The sequence below is a fragment of the Trematosphaeria pertusa genome (genome assembly GCF_010094035.1).
Source record: "Trematosphaeria pertusa strain CBS 122368 unplaced genomic scaffold BU26scaffold_21, whole genome shotgun sequence".
NCBI lineage: Eukaryota > Fungi > Ascomycota > Dothideomycetes > Pleosporales > Trematosphaeriaceae > Trematosphaeria > Trematosphaeria pertusa.
Genome location: NW_022987232.1, coordinates 63,234 through 78,217, shown reverse-complemented (window position 1 = coordinate 78,217; position 14,984 = coordinate 63,234). Strand labels below are relative to the sequence as shown.

Genomic DNA, 14,984 nt, shown 5'->3' with positions numbered 1-14,984 from the left:
GCTGCCGGCTTCCCGTCCGAGTCTAGTTTGTTCGATGCCATTGTGTTTGGACTGGCCATGTGGCGGGTCCTGAAGTTGGGGTGTAGGTGATCGGCATACTCTTAAAGCTCGGCGGGCTTTTATACTGGAATATGCTGTAGGCTGATAGAAAGCTTGGTGAGGTGAAGAGATCGATGAACGGTGAAGGTGAGGGTGAGAGTGAGAGTGAGAGTGAGAGTTAAAGGTGAAGGTGAAGGTAAGAGAAAAGGTGAAGGTAGAGTAAAGGTGAAGGTAAGCGTAAAGGTAAAGGAGTTCCTATCGTTATTAGGAGCGAGGGTGAGGAGCCCGCGGTCAGCGAAATAGTTCCCGGTGATGCCATCTTGCTTTTCACTTTGAGAGCCATGGACCGGTGAAAGGGATTCAGCGCGGGGGGGAAAAGAAGCGAGAGAGAAGAAGTGTTGATGGCAGGATTGAAGCCTGAACCTGCAAACTCTGGCAGTCAAAGAGGCGGGGTAACCGCATGGCCGCAGAGGAGGAAAGAGCGACGCCGACCTGAGGAAGCCACGTGATATCGCGTCATTACCGCCGCTTAACGTCAGACGCGACACGCCTTGCTTACTACACAGAAAGGTTCCCTCCTGGACGTGGTTCGCAAAACCAACATCGATGCTCATCTCTCCAGCTCCGTGACCTTCGTCTCGCCCAGCCCATTCTTCTGCCCCTCCTGCGCAACCAGCGCAGACGCACCCTTCTCCTCATTCTCCACACTCACACCCTCCACAACCGCCTCCCCCACAAACAACCCCTGCACATCATACGCCTCCTCAAACCCCATCTTCCTCTCCCTCCTACAAAAGTCCCCTATCATACAAAGCCCAAAGTAAACCACGCTACTCATCGCACAGCCCACCACCCAGCCCAGACTATACAAGCGCTCCCACCCCACGCCGACCTCATGTCCAAACTGTGCCGCGAACCCAGGAATCAAGAAAACGCAGGTAACCGTAAACGCTACCGCGTTCCTCCAATTCACCCCCCCAGTGTACCAATACGCCGCGCCCTTCTGCGCCCGGTACAGCTCCGCAGCCCACAGATTCCCCCTCCTCACGACGAAGTAGTCCGTGATGAAAATCCCCACCAGCGGCGCGAGGAAGATGCTATACCCGCCAAGGAAACGCAGGAAGGTCGTCGAGCTCTGCAGGATCTTCCAGGGGAAGATAACGAGGCCGATGAGGTAGCAGAGATACATGCCGCGGCGGATATTCAGCCAGCGCGGGAAGAAAGCCGTGACGTCGACGCCGAAGGGGAACACATCGACGCCCATGCACGATGCGAAGATGGACAGCATCCAGCCCATGCTGGCGAAGGCGATGGCTGCTCGCGCGCCGGCGTTCCAGTGCCGGTCGAGGATCTCGTCGCAGAGATCCCAGGGGTTCCAGAGCGTGATGCCCCAGGCGCGTTGAGTCGAGGATGTGGCGAAGATACCGAGGGTGGCGCAGAGCGTGTTTCCGATCGGGAGGGAGATGAGTTGGGACAGGAAAGGGGCGTTGGGCGTGCGGGCGTAGCGAGCGAGGTCCGTCTGGTTGACTGCGATGGAACTCGTCTTGCCCATGCAGGAGTTGATGGCCGAGAGCATGGCCCAAGCGAGCGCAGAGCCGGTGGGTGCCGCTTTGGCGGAGAGAAAGGTACCTGCGGAGCCGGGTGCAGAGCGCCCCTGGACGATACAGAAGGCGAAGAGGCCGATAGCGACGGGTGGGAGGACGAACGACTTGATCGTGTAGAGCTTCCGCATATGGCGCGGCCGCAACGCAAGCAACGGTGCCGTGATAATAGTGTAGAGAATGAAGCCCACCAGCTGCTGCACTGTGACACCCACGCTTTCTGGAATCGTGTTCGGCAAGTCATGCCACTTGTGTCCAAAGATGCATCGAAAGAGGATGGACAAGAAGTACCCCCCTTGCATCATGAGCACAGACGTCCAGATCTGGCCGACTAGCAGACGGATGATGATGGGGAAGAAGCTGCCGTACATGCCCCAGGCGACGCGGCATTCGACCGGGAAGCCGAAATGGTATTTGGCGCCGATTCGGGAGTGCCACGCAATCGCGATGGCTCCGAGAAGGTGCGAGATAAAGACGCAGATGATAGCTGGTCCATATTAGACTGAGGAATTCATGAGAGGGAAAGAAGACCTACATTGCCACGCATTCAAGCCCATTGCAACCATCGACGAACCAACGCTCCAAACCCCGACGCTGAAGCCGTAGCTCCACCAAAACGCGGCATAGTCATACCAGCCCCAGGTCCATTGATCCGGAGGGGTGAGATCCAAGTCCTCGTTCTTCCAGAAGGAGCGCTCCTCGGTATGGCCATGAGCGGTTTCATTGACTTCGAGAGCGCGGATAAAATTCTCCCTGCTCTCGAAAGCTCGCTTAGTCGCGATGCGCTTCTCGTGAAGCTTCTCACGGCAGGTGGTCAGGATGGCGTTTGAGGACCTCATGGCTGCCATGCTTGTGGTGTTGCGGGCCCGGTGGGTGGGAGACGAGTTTCCAAATACTCCTCATATTTGCCTCGATTGGGCTCTTATCATGAACATCCAGCGGATATAGGCGATCGCACATCCATCGTGAAGCTGGGCATGGTTCTAGCGTCTTGTGCGCGGATGATTACGGTGGTTGATATCTCCAGTTCGGAGATGCGCGACAACGAGCGAGGCACGTCGCGAGGAAATGCGGAAAAGAACAAGGGTTATCGGGAACGGAGGGGGTATAACCAATCGAAGCCACCCAGGCTCCGCAATATGTGTCAAGGAAGGTCAAGTGTGGTCAAGTGTCAGGGTTTGTGCCTAAGTGGAGTTTTGTCGGAAACTTTCATCCGAAGTTCGCTTGCCCCACTCTCCCACCTCTATCAGTACGCCTTCTTCGCCGTTGCAGCGCGCCACTTCAGATACTCGCCGGAGCTGACTATCGGATACTTCATCGGATTGTTAGCGCTCACACACGTCGGCACCGGCTCCAGTTTCATGTCATGGTTGAATCCGAAAAAGAAAGGGCAGCTGTATCGCTCCGCGCCGGCCTTGTTTACGACGCGATGCACGGTAGACACGAAGAAGTCATTTGTCTGCCGCATGAAGCAGTCTGCAATGTTGACGACGATGCTGCCTGGGATCGGCTTAGCTTTGATCCAGTAGCCGGATTTGGAGAGGACTTCTAGGCCTGCGTGCTCGTCTTGCGTGACGAAGGTGAAGCATTCGAAGTCGGTGTGTGCGCCGATGCCGAGCTGGTCTGAAGGAGAGGTCTGATTGCTTTCATTTGAAAGGAGCGCAAAGAAGCCGGTAACGCAACTTACCTCTTGCTGCGGATAGTGCGTCACCCTCATGCCTGCCGCAGGCTGCTTAATATAACTGTCGAAGTAATCCTCGTCTAGTTGCAGAGCTAGAGCAAAGATTCGGGTCAACCTTCTTGCAAGCGTCAACAACTGAGCGTGATGTTCGTACAGCGTCTCTTTGAAGCCTGGGAGGTCCTTCGGCCACAGGAGCTTTACGGCATCCGTGTCCGGCTCTTGCTCGCTCGCAACATCCGGGTCGAATTTCGGATTGTAGCCCCAGTTGTAGGCTTCCATCAAATCCTGCTTCTTCTTGCCGTTGCGATTGTACTGTTGATGCGGTCAGGAGTCGGTATCGTAAATACCTAGGGAGCGACGGACCCTGGCCATTGGGAAGTATCCCAAGTACTCCTCCACGAGGTCAGTGCAGACCTCCATCTTCTTCTCGTCTGGCAGGCCAAAGAATCGTTTCGCCTGCTCAAACGTGTTCGCCGCATACTTCGGGTCGATTCCATGATTGATGATATAGAAGAATCCAATCCGGTGCGCTGCCTCCCTAATCTTCTGGGCCACGGCTTCTCGGGCATCAATATTCTCACTGAAGATGCCTTTGATGTCAATGACAGGTATTTCATCCGCCTCGATGGACGTGTCGGAATGGAAATAGATCTTCTGGCCATTCTGGAGTGTGAGGTTGAGCGGCGGTTGGCGAGCGGTTTCGAGAACTGTTGTGGAAGACATGGCAATTGGTCTCGCGCTGTGAATCCTAAGTGTCGAATAAGTTTCGTGGGTGTTTCTACCTTTCGCGAAGCCTCAATAGTAGCTCTGTATGTGTCAGCGCGTCTTCGCGGAGTTGATTCATGCTATCGCGAAAGTGGGGTGCGGAGATCAGCGACGCCTACTTACGCGAGCGGCATGGGCAGCTTCCCTCGTACGACCAAGCTCATCGGTGGGGTACGGGCGAGTGATGTTGACAGCAGCATAGCAAACTCTGAGACCGTGAGCGCTGTCTCCATGGCTGATGATCCTTTGCTGGTCTGTGGCGTCCATGGGTTCGGAGGAAGTCGCGCCGTAGCCGGCGGCCAAATCTGGTTAGCGTATCTGCCTCGCTTCCATGTTTCCTGTTCGTACACCTCCACATAGACATGTTATGTCCATAGATCAGAAATATCATCTCTTCTCATTTCAGCTCCTTTTTTGTTTTCATACTCCTTTGCTATGAGTCGTATACATCATAGTGTTTTTGCTGAACCGTTGCTCTCAACCTCTCCACCACAGCGACTAGTTCCTTCGACTGTAATACTGCTCACATACGCACTCGAACGAGTCGTGCAGACGATTAATCTCCACGAGATATCATCCGCCCTCCCATAGTACGACTGGTGATTGAGACGCACAACAAGCTGCTTCGTAGGCATGCAGAGTGGCATCCAACCTGCTCGGGCGGTTTCAAGCCGACGACACGGATTAGAAGCCTTCCAAGTACCATCTCTTCATTTCGGCAATCCACATTTCCATTCCGCCTTCAATGAAAGGGAAGACTGCTTGATGCAGCATTGCATTCGTCGCCAAAAGCGAGCGGGCCTCTATCTCCTCCAGGTCCTCGTCATGTGGGAACATGCGGTAGTTGGCGACGCCTCGCAAACCCGGGTTGTAATGGATCGGGCCCGTCTTGAAGCTTGCATTGCGAAGATAGATATAATATGGATTGAGCTCAGAGCCGAAGAGCTGAGCGGGAACACTGCCCCGAACACGCGCCTGGTAGAGCAAGGCCTTGTGGAATAGGGCGATATAATGTTCTCCGTGAACGTCGGCCAGATGGTGCTTCACAGTCGTTTGTGGATGGCGCCTGCAAAACTCGATTGCCCCGAGCGACACCTTCGTAAGACCCGGCCCCTCGATTATCCCGTTCAGGAATACAGCGCCGGGGATCGTCCCGGCGTGGCACCACTGCTCGAGCGCACTGATTCGGTGAGTGCCCTTGATGATGATAGTCCGAATGCATGTTTGCCACGGCTGTGAGCATTGGTGCAGGAATCTGTCGCATTGTTTTGCCGGCGTATCCAGCTCACCGATGTGGCTGCGGAAGACGACGTCGTTGTATCGAAGAGATAGACCTCTCGTTTCTGCGCGGAGTTGACGGCATACATACTGCAACTGGTTTGCCTCCACGAGAAGGCGAGTTCCGGTGCAGAGTTTGGTCTTGTTCTCGGCAAGGTGCTTCATGGCGTCTCGGAGCCTCTCCTCCCGGGTCGTTACTACCTGAATTGGGAACCCTTTGAAGTGCTCCTCGGTGACTGTCTTTGCTGGGTAGTATCTGGTATGCTCGAGAGCAACAAGGCCGCCTTCGTCGAAGGTGAGTGTGTACTTGTAGATCTTGTTGCGAAGTTCCTAGGGTGACAGTGCGATCAGCAGGTATTCGGCACTCGCGGCACGGGGCTGCTTTACGCCTGGCATTCGCAAGAGGTGGCATGTGCCATTGCTGCTGGGAATGCTGGGATCCTGACTAGGGTCGATAGCTCTGATGTCGGGCGGCGTCGCTTGTACCCCAACGTCGTGGACCACGGCCGTTCGTTCCTCGCTCACGCCCACAATGGCCTGGGTTCTCGGCGGGTCCCTCAGAATCGCCTGCGGCCATGCGCGCTGCGGCATTTTGCGGACCGTACCTCTGCGACGAGGATCGGAAGTGCTCGTTGACGGTGGTTAGAAAAGAGGTGAGGAGCTCGAGGCGAAGAGGAGCTCGAGGCGAAGCGAAGCAAAGACACGCGCGAGAGACGCGGTGAAGGTGGATTGATCCGGCTCGGCGGCCCTGCTTCACCTTCGACCGTACTTCACGCATTCACCTGAAGCACAGGACCACGCTTGCTCCGGAAAGGCAGAGAGGAATAGAATCTCGGAAGCGAGAGGACGCTCTGCATCGCGGCTTCCCTTGATGCGCATTGCGACTGCCTCTACCAACACGGATGACGCAGCGACTCCCTCACAGTTCCAGCCAAGGTTGTCCGCAAGCTACGTGACGTCCCTTCTTCCCACAAACAATTTTCAACATCTTTCCAAATACTTGAGTCATCAACGCCGCTCAATACATTTAGTGCTTTGGTGTTTCTTCCTCGAGTTCCACTCCACCCTTCTTCTCGACCGCCAAGCTCCTCTCCAAGTCCTGTGCGCGCTGCTCGGCTGTCACCGCGCCGAAGAGCACGTCCATATCCTCAAGCGTGCGGCCCTTGGTCTCTTTGATGAAGAAGAAGGCGAAGACGCCCATGGCAAGACACTAGCGACCGGTCAGCATAGCCGTTGAATAATGAGTCAAGAGGCACTTACGAAGATGCCAAACATGAGGAAGGTCCGCCACCCTATGTGGTTTACAGCCTCAGGGGTGATCTTCGTGATCACGAAGTTGAAGAGCCACTGTGTTGCAGCGCCCATGCCGACACCGTACGCGCGGAGACGGGTCGGGAAGATCTCACCCAGGTAGACCCACGGCACAGGGCCCCAGGATGCTGAGTAGCCAATGACGTAGAGGTAGATCATGGCTACCATAGCAGTCGATGCCTTGGAGACGGACGTGGCCTTCGTGTCAGGCGGATGGGTTGCCAGGACCGCGCCAATGATGAACATCATGGACGCCATCCACGCCGCACCAGCCAGGAGGGACTTTTTCCGGCCAAAGCGATCGATACCGATGAGCAGGAAGAGACCCGTCGCGACAACCTTCACCGTCCCGTAGACGCCAGTCGCAAAGAGCGAAGCATTGCTCTTGGACACACCGACCGTCTGGAAGATCTGCGGCGCATAATAGCCAATCGAGTTCGTTCCTGCGATTTACCATTAGTACACACAGTTATCTTACTTTCTTCAGAGTTTAATACCTGAAAATTGCTGCCAAAACATCAATGCAAAACCAGTAAGGAAGCGGTATCGGTTGCCAGGCAAGAGAACCTCTTTCCAGGTCACACCCTCGGTGGCGTTGAGCTCCTCTTCAATAGCAGCACGAATCTCAGCCAACTCGGAGACGACCTCTGGGCTATCGACCGACTCGCAGCGAATGTGGGCGAGAGACCGGGCAGCTTCATCGTGGCGGCCCTGCTTCATGAGCCAGCGGGGGCTTTCTTTTAGGAAGCAGAGCCCAATCAGCATTATACCACCAGGGATGATCTGAATTCCGACAGGGACGCGCCACTGCTTCGTGGAAACAGGAATGTGAAGGGAGACACCGTAGTCGAGCCAGTAGGCAAAGGTGCTGCCGATGACGAGGAACTCCTGGAACAGCCCCGCAATACGGCCTCGCACCTCAGGCGGGCAGTTCTCTGAGACGAAGACCGGGGTGACCGAGGACATGCCGCCGATGCCCAGGCCAGCAATGACACGACCGCCATAGATCATGCCGATCTCGTGGTGGGCGGCCGTTTGGACTGCTGCGCCGATAAGGAAAATGACCGAGAAACCCATGAGCGTGTATCGACGTCCGAAGCGCTCGTTGAGGAATGCGGCTGCGATGGCGCCGAAAAAGCATCCTGCTGTCAGGAGCGATACGACGTTGGACGAGACGTATGCGTTCTTCGAGCTCGCGAAGCCGGACGAGTCGGTCGGAAGGCCAAAATCTTCTTTGAACGCTTTAAGGGCAAGGACACTGCCCATTACTCCGGTATCATAACCTGTGTCGGTTAGAACATGGGATCCCCTGATGCATCGAATAACGCACCGAAGAGCAGTGAGCCCATATAGGCCACTGTGGTAAGCAGATAGACCCTGCGGTTCTTGAAGAATGCGGACGGCATCTTGTCTTCGTACTCTGGATTGCCACGGTTTGGGATCCACAGGAAGCTCTCCTGTTGGGGGCCTCGCTGCCTTTTCTATCTGAAGGGGCAGAAGTGGTGGCTTTACTGAAAGCGGGCTCTTCCCCAGACGCTACGATCGTATTGGCCTGGAGAAGTCGAATCTCGCCCCGAATCCCCGGATTTTTGGGTCATGGTCGGCAGCGAGCTCCGCGGGTTCGGCGTGGATTCTTCCACCAGTCGCGCTCTGCTCCGACTGGCGCTTGTTGATCAGTTTGCCCCACAACACGGCGAACTCCATCTCATACATTGAGCGAAAACATCGTGAACTTGTCGACGGCAACGGTCATGGTGTTGAGGTTTGAACAGAACGAAACACGATTCCATGGCATAGCCAAGAGATACCTTGGCAATGTCTTGTCTTGCATCGCGTCTTACGGCAAGCGAGATGGATTTCATCAATTCCAGATGAGCGCCGGTCTGGGCGCAGATGGTGGCGTTGAGGCAAGGCGCTACGGGAGGAGAGCACTTGGAACCGAATACCGAGAACCGGGTCGATACTGCAACCACCCTTTCGCCGTTCTGGATTCAGACCTGGCTACGAGAGGAAGAAGATCTGTTATTCAGTTAATAATTTCCCACAAGAAAATAGCTGCCGGAAGCACTGTGTATGGCGCATCGAGCTGGTTGAAACACCAATGCGCCGAGCAATCTCCCCCGCCGGGATCCCGTTTCATCGTGGTCACCACAGCTGGACGGAAAAACTCCACCCCACCAGACGCCATCTCACCACCATCACCCACCTCCCTTCTATCGCTCCACAGCTTCTAGAAGGAAGCGAGATGACACATCAAATGGAAAATCCCCGCGCCTGCCGGGTCGTCCAGAGTCTCTACCCTCGCTGCTAGTGCAGCAAGCTGCGAATGCTCTCGAGCAGCTGAAATTCTGTCCATATGGTAAGACATCATGAGAAGGCCAAGAAGGAACATCGCATAAACTCAGGTCTGCGATGGCACCGCCAGCGCATGACGTTTCGTTTGACGCCGAGGCATTTCTATCTCTTCACGCAACATCCCGTTCAAGCATGTCTCGTTGTTTCATGTTTCTCGCTATCAGCCGCCACCATTCGTCGACCCGCAGCTGGACCGGATCGGAGTCAAGGACATGCATCTAAGCGATGCACTGCGGTCGTCGATGGAGCAATGCTCAATCTATTCTCCTTGGCGTCGGTGTTGTACCAGCCTTAATCCAACGTTGTGCGGCACCAAATAGTCTCTAGCGCGCCCTGGATAGATGACATGAGCTTGGCGAAGTGTCGAATTTCCAGGTCCCACCATGACAGTACCACGCTATCGCTGTCATGTAGGGGAGCGGCGTGCCGGTGTGGTGCCGTAGACGTGGGTCGAGTATAAGAGCCTCATCCGGTCCATCGATGGGAGGACACGCTTGAGGCTGACTTTCCTTTTCCACACGCTCTTTCGCATCTTTCGATTCTATCGAAGCTCCGTTCGTTCTTTGTTCATTCATTCGTTCATTACTTGAATTACTCTTCTCCAAAATGAGGAGTTCTGCTCTCTTCGCTCTGGCTGCTGCCCAGCTTGTTGCTTCGCACACCACTGTTCAGAACATCTTGGTCAACGGTGTCGACCAGGGACACCACACTGGCATTCGCACACCCACCAACGGCAACAACCCCATCAAGGATGTTACTTCGTCCGACATGACTTGCAATGTTGGCGGCTCCACTGCTGCTGCGGACACGATTGAGGTCGCGGGTGGCGACAAGATCACCTTCCAGTGGCATCACAATGACCCAGAATCGAGCGGCGATGCTGACGAGCCAATTGCTTCGGTGAACTATTCGTCTTACGCTGCTTCTACCTTTACTGATACCGTCTGCAGTCCCACAAAGGCCCTATTCTCGTTTACATTGCGCCCACCTCCTCGAACGGCGCGGGCGATGTCTGGGTCAAGCTGTACGAGGACGGCCTGAGCAACGGTGTCTGGGCAGTTGACACCTTCATCTCCAACGGGGGCGCACACAGCATCACCCTGCCGGACCTCGCCCCCGGCGAGTACCTCCTGCGTCCAGAGCTCTTCGCCCTTCATGAGGCATTCAACGAGGGTGGCGTGCAGGTCTACATGGAGTGCGTTCAGATCAAGGTTACCAGCTCCGGTTCTGTTGAGCTCCCGGCCGGCGTCGCTATCCCCGGCACCTACTCTCCTACTGACCCCGGTATTCTCGTCAACATCTACCCGACACCGTCGGAGTACACCATCCCCGGCCCTGCTGTGTGGGACGGTGCTAGCAGTGGCTCTGGCTCGACTCCCGCTTCGTCCAAGGCTGCTTCCAGCGCCGCTCCTGCTGCTACGTCGAAGACTGCCGCAACCAGCGCTGCCCCGGCTCAGACGTCGGTTGTTCAGGACGTTGCTACGAGCGCTGCTGCTGCCCCGTCTTCTGCTGCCCCTGTTGCAACCTCCGCCCCTGTCGCGTCAAACCCTACAACCCTCGTCACCTCCGTCAAGCCCGTTGCCACTGGTACATCTGGTGCCGTCCAGAAGTGGGGCCAGTGCGGCGGTATGAACTACTCTGGCGCAACGGGCTGCGCTGATGGCTGGGTCTGCAAGGAGTGGAACCCGTACTACTCCCAGTGTATTGAGTCCGCTTAAGCGATTCACGTTCTCAGCAAGGGGAACTCACTTCTTATGCCCCCGTTTCTGCATGACCAGGCGTCGCGAGGTCTTCTTTTGGATTCAGAGTACATTCTTCCCGCGGGCTTGTTCCCGGTATTCGCTACGAGGCTGCTAGAGCAGCTGTATTATCTTCTGTGTATATAGTAGACACGACGAATGGACTTCGGAACATTTCCCCTGCTCGATTGACGAGCCTCAATACTCCTCTTCCTCATACTGCCCAGGTGCTCTCCTGTCGATTGAAGTGGCTGACTAATCGTCGCATGCGGCTAGCGCGGACCCTGGCATGTCGCCATTCCGGTTTCGCTTTCCGAAAGCCGAAGTTTCGGTAGTTTGTCACATTGCCAGCGCGGATGACAACGCAGCCTCCACAACCTCATTCCTCCAACCCACACGTCTCTCCAACCGCGCAACCAGTTCCCATGAGTTCCCACGCACTCCCGTCATGATACGCCCTACCTGCGCCTGGGCCCGCCTGGGTCTCCGGCGCACAACCCTCCTCACCGCCCCACACACCCGCGCCGGAACACTCACCGGCTTCGCAAACGCTTCACACGTCGCCGGACGCACTGCGGCGCGCATTGGACGGCGCTATAATGCTTCGCACCACCCGCCGGGCGCACCGGTAGCGCACAAAGCGCCCGAGACGACAAAGACAATCCCCGGCCCCAGCTGGCTGTGGCTCGAACCTATCTACGAGCCATTCCGCGCGTATGGACGCATTCAGCAGCGGAGACCGTATATGACGCAGTTTGTGAGCGCGCTGGTGATTTATTTTGTGGGGGATTTGGTGGCGCAGAGTATTGGGTCTGCGTTGCCGGCTGTAGAGACAGAGGAGGAGGAGAGGACAGAGGGGGAAGGGGAGGAGGAAGAAGAAGAGAAAGGCTGGGTGCAGGAATGGTACGACAATAGGGATTGGGCACGCACAGGGAGGGCGCTGATGATTGGCGGACTCGCGGCTGTGCCGGGGTATAAGTGGTTTCTCTGGCTGGGCAATTCGTTCAACTACGGCTCCAAAGTGCTGTCTCTTACGACAAAGGTGCGCTGCATCCTGCTCTCTATCCCGCTCCGAAATACATGCTGACTCCTGGTATCGTAGGTCGCGGTAAACCAAGTCCTCTTCACGCCCATCTTCAACACCTACTTCTTCGGCATGCAGTCGCTCCTCTCCGGCGCCACGCTCCCCGAGATCAGCGAGCGCATAAAAAACACGGTGCCCACGTCGTGGTTGAATAGCTGCAAGATTTGGCCCGCGATTACCGCGTTTAGCTTTACGTTTATTCCGCTGCAGTATCGCAGTATTTTTGGGGGCGTTATTGCGATTGGCTGGCAGACATACCTCTCCTTGCTGAATCAGAGGGCTGCGGCTGAGGAGGCCGTCGAGCATGCGCATGGCCATGAGCAGGAGGAGGTCCGGCATAAGGAGGTGGCGGGGAGGGAGAGGGATACGGAGAGGCAGTGCGAGGGGGAGAAGTGCGCTGCGTGAGCGGATTGGGAATCTTGCTAACGTGCGCTTTGGAGCCGCATCATTTCGGGGCTGGGGCACCACGGAATGGATAGAAGTCTACGACAGACAGACCTTGACGGTCACACTATTTCCTTTGTTCAATCGCATAGACCAGGCGGGATGCATGCATGATAGACGGCACGGCGTTTTGGGCTCGGGTATACCACAGACAGGCTTGAATAGCCGCATTCCTACATAGACTTTTGTATTCCCTAGTCAATTATACATTAACCTTAGACACTACCAACCTACTTACTTGTATCGTGTAGGCAGTTAGTTCTTTTTACAGATTTTGTTATGCTCTTGTCCATGATCTTCCCTCTTCCCTCTTCCCTCTTAACCTCCCCACTATCTGATGCGTCCATCTACCCCGCCAATGAGGCACGCAGCCGAGGCACAACAATACCCCATACCTCCACTTATTTTCTTCCAAGGTTCGCTTTGCCCAGAAAACTAAACGTCACTTCTACAAAAGAAAGCCGTCCGAATTTCCACCGGCGGATACAGCCGCATCGCATCGCATCGGGAGCGAAAAGAAAGGCGGCTACGTCATGATGGCGGAAAGCTCACCCAAAAAACACCACCTTCCATCCCATCCTCATCCATCCCGCAATGCTTCCACACACGCTCCCAATTCCAATCCCAATTCCCCTTCTCTAAACCCATTCCCTCCCCCTTCCCTCCCTACTTATCAATCCTCCCCCTCCCGCCATTTCCACACCCAAGCCAGATAGCCCCCCAAGATGTCGCTCTCCGCCCACCTCGTCGCGCAAGACAGCTCCTGGCGGCAGCGCTCGGAGCTCGCGGCCCTGGCCGATCTGCCGCCGCAGCTGGACAGCGAGCTGGAGCGGCTGGATAAGGAGTTCTGGGTTAGTGCGGAGAAGTTGAAGGAGGTTGTAAATAGGTTTAGGGAGGAGCTTGATGAAGGTACGTTTGTGTGTGGGTGTGTGTGGGTGTTCTGTGTAGCATGGGGGGGTTTGGAGATTGGAGGGTTTGTTTGATGGGTGGATGAGGGGGAGGGAGGGGGGCGGATTTGTGGTTATGGTTATGATTGTAGAGGGAGGAACAGGAAGAAGGCGCTGACGATGTACAGGATTACAAGAAAACGGCCGCAACATCCCCATGAACATAACCTGGGTCCACAGCCTGCCCTCCGGCAACGAGCGCGGCACCTTCCTCACGCTGGACCTAGGCGGCACCAACCTCCGCGTGTGCAAAGTCACTCTGCACGGGCAAGAACCGCCCAACCCAACAAACTCCCCTTCACCCGGGCAAAAATTCTCCCTCGAGCAAGAACAATACAAGCTCCCGGATCACATCAAAAGCTCCACCGCCGAAGAGCTCTGGACGCACATCGCCGACAAACTGTCCACCTTCCTCTCCAGCAAAGGCTTAGATAAAGAGTATACTAAAGAGAAGCCCATGCCGCTCGGCTTCACCTTCAGCTACCCGGCGACGCAGGACGCGATCAACCACGCGGTGCTGCAGACCTGGACGAAAGGGTTCGACATCAAAGGCGTAGAAGGGCACGACGTAGCGGCCCAGCTGCGCGAGAAGATGGCCGCGCGCAACCTGCCCCTCGAGCTGATCTGCGTCATCAACGACACCGTCGGCGCGATGATCGCGTCCGCGTACAACGACCCCGAGACCATCATCGGCGCTATCTTCGGCACCGGGTGCAACGCAGCGTACATGTCCAGTCTATCCAGCATCGCCAAGCTCTCCCCCAGCGACCCGAGGCTGAAGAGCAGCAGCAGCAGCGGCGGGAAGACAACAGGCAAAATGGCGATAAACTGCGAGTACGGCGCCTTCGACAACGCGCACGCCGTGCTACCGCGCACAGCCTACGACGCGCAGATCGACGCCGCGTCCCCGCGCCCGGGGGAGCAGAGCTTCGAGAAGCTCTCCGCGGGCCTGTACCTGGGCGAGATCTTCCGCCTTGTGCTGCTCGACCTCGCGGACCGCGGGCTGGTTTTCAAAGACCGCGATGTGGGGAGGTTAAGGCAGCCGTATACCATCGACACCAGCTTCCTCAGCCAGATCGAAGACGACGAGAGCGCCGGCTTCGCCCAATCGCGCCAAATGTGCAGGGAAACGCTCGGCTTCGACCTCGCAGACGGGGAAGTCGAGCTCACGCGCCGCCTCGCGGAGCTCATCGCCGTGCGCGGCGCGCGGCTGTGCGCGTGCGGCGTCGCGGCGATTTGCACGAAGGAGGGCATTACGAGGGGCCATGTCGCCGCGGATGGCAGCGTGGCGAACAAGCATCCGAAGTTTAAGAGGAGGTGGGCGAGGGCGCTCGGGGAGATTTTGGATTGGGATAGGAGGGAGGGGGAGGAGGATCCGATTGTTATTACGAGCGCGGAGGATGGGAGTGGAGTCGGGTGTGCGATTATTGCGGCGATGGAGATGGAGAGGAGGGGGCGGAGGGCTTGAATGAAATGAGTCCTGATGGGAGATAGGGAGTGATCCCACAGTCGCATACATATCTTGTAGTACTTGCATCTTGAAATGATGACTAAGCCCCGTACTGCCCCTCCCATGCACGACGCCAATCGTAGTCTGCCCGCTATCGATAAGCTGCGGGTCGTTTCTGCCGACGCGACTTCGGACCTTGCATCTAACCTAAGCATAAAACACCCTTGAAGGAATTCCGATCCCTTATCAGTAGTGACCGGCCTTGCGGCTATCTCTATCCCGAACTGGCC

At 56.3% G+C, this 14,984-nt stretch overlaps 9 protein-coding genes across 9 annotated transcripts; 4 read left to right on the top strand and 5 right to left on the bottom strand.

The window, feature by feature from the left end:
- Positions 1-153: 153 nt before the first annotated feature.
- On the bottom strand, positions 154-433 carry BU26DRAFT_162115 (uncharacterized protein). Its single transcript, XM_033820157.1, has one exon. It carries the CDS (start codon positions 380-382, stop codon positions 218-220), a length of 165 nt encoding a protein of 54 aa, XP_033676954.1. The 5' UTR covers positions 383-433; the 3' UTR covers positions 154-217.
- Positions 434-649: 216 nt separating this feature from the next.
- Positions 650-2,479, bottom strand: BU26DRAFT_439518 (uncharacterized protein; the record flags this gene model as incomplete). The annotated part of the gene is made up of 2 exons (XM_033824346.1): positions 650-2,127; positions 2,176-2,479. The coding sequence occupies 2 exons, from the start codon at positions 2,477-2,479 to the stop codon at positions 650-652; spliced, it is 1,782 nt and encodes a 593-aa protein (XP_033676953.1).
- Positions 2,480-2,886: 407 nt separating this feature from the next.
- Positions 2,887-4,044, bottom strand: BU26DRAFT_439608 (putative gibberellin 3-beta hydroxylase; the record flags this gene model as incomplete). Its single annotated transcript, XM_033824353.1, has 2 exons — positions 2,887-3,633; positions 3,685-4,044. The coding sequence occupies 2 exons, from the start codon at positions 4,042-4,044 to the stop codon at positions 2,887-2,889; spliced, it is 1,107 nt and encodes a 368-aa protein (XP_033676952.1).
- Positions 4,045-4,770: 726 nt separating this feature from the next.
- On the bottom strand, positions 4,771-5,955 carry BU26DRAFT_571186 (uncharacterized protein; the record flags this gene model as incomplete). Its single annotated transcript, XM_033834115.1, has 2 exons — positions 4,771-5,694; positions 5,752-5,955. 2 exons carry the CDS (start codon positions 5,953-5,955, stop codon positions 4,771-4,773), a joined length of 1,128 nt encoding a protein of 375 aa, XP_033676951.1.
- A 270-nt stretch (positions 5,956-6,225) lies between these two features.
- On the bottom strand, positions 6,226-8,216 carry BU26DRAFT_610337 (quinate permease). Its single transcript, XM_033835991.1, has 4 exons — positions 8,006-8,216; positions 7,173-7,958; positions 6,625-7,118; positions 6,226-6,574 (listed from the first exon to the last, which is right to left on the bottom strand). Exons 1-4 carry the CDS (start codon positions 8,079-8,081, stop codon positions 6,392-6,394), a joined length of 1,539 nt encoding a protein of 512 aa, XP_033676950.1. The 5' UTR covers positions 8,082-8,216; the 3' UTR covers positions 6,226-6,391.
- A 205-nt stretch (positions 8,217-8,421) lies between these two features.
- On the top strand, positions 8,422-8,943 carry BU26DRAFT_524597 (uncharacterized protein). The gene has a single exon (XM_033830323.1). It carries the CDS (start codon positions 8,427-8,429, stop codon positions 8,907-8,909), a length of 483 nt encoding a protein of 160 aa, XP_033676949.1. The 5' UTR covers positions 8,422-8,426; the 3' UTR covers positions 8,910-8,943.
- Positions 8,944-9,444: 501 nt separating this feature from the next.
- Positions 9,445-10,903, top strand: BU26DRAFT_162092 (carbohydrate-binding module family 1 protein). The gene is made up of 2 exons (XM_033820156.1): positions 9,445-9,930; positions 9,981-10,903. The coding sequence occupies exons 1-2, from the start codon at positions 9,637-9,639 to the stop codon at positions 10,746-10,748; spliced, it is 1,062 nt and encodes a 353-aa protein (XP_033676948.1). The 5' UTR covers positions 9,445-9,636; the 3' UTR covers positions 10,749-10,903.
- Positions 10,904-11,121: 218 nt separating this feature from the next.
- Positions 11,122-12,518, top strand: BU26DRAFT_495115 (uncharacterized protein). The gene is made up of 2 exons (XM_033826208.1): positions 11,122-11,811; positions 11,872-12,518. The coding sequence occupies exons 1-2, from the start codon at positions 11,218-11,220 to the stop codon at positions 12,256-12,258; spliced, it is 981 nt and encodes a 326-aa protein (XP_033676947.1). The 5' UTR covers positions 11,122-11,217; the 3' UTR covers positions 12,259-12,518.
- A 361-nt stretch (positions 12,519-12,879) lies between these two features.
- Positions 12,880-14,935, top strand: BU26DRAFT_161996 (uncharacterized protein). The gene is made up of 2 exons (XM_033820153.1): positions 12,880-13,206; positions 13,373-14,935. Exons 1-2 carry the CDS (start codon positions 13,023-13,025, stop codon positions 14,710-14,712), a joined length of 1,524 nt encoding a protein of 507 aa, XP_033676946.1. The 5' UTR covers positions 12,880-13,022; the 3' UTR covers positions 14,713-14,935.
- Positions 14,936-14,984: the final 49 nt, after the last annotated feature.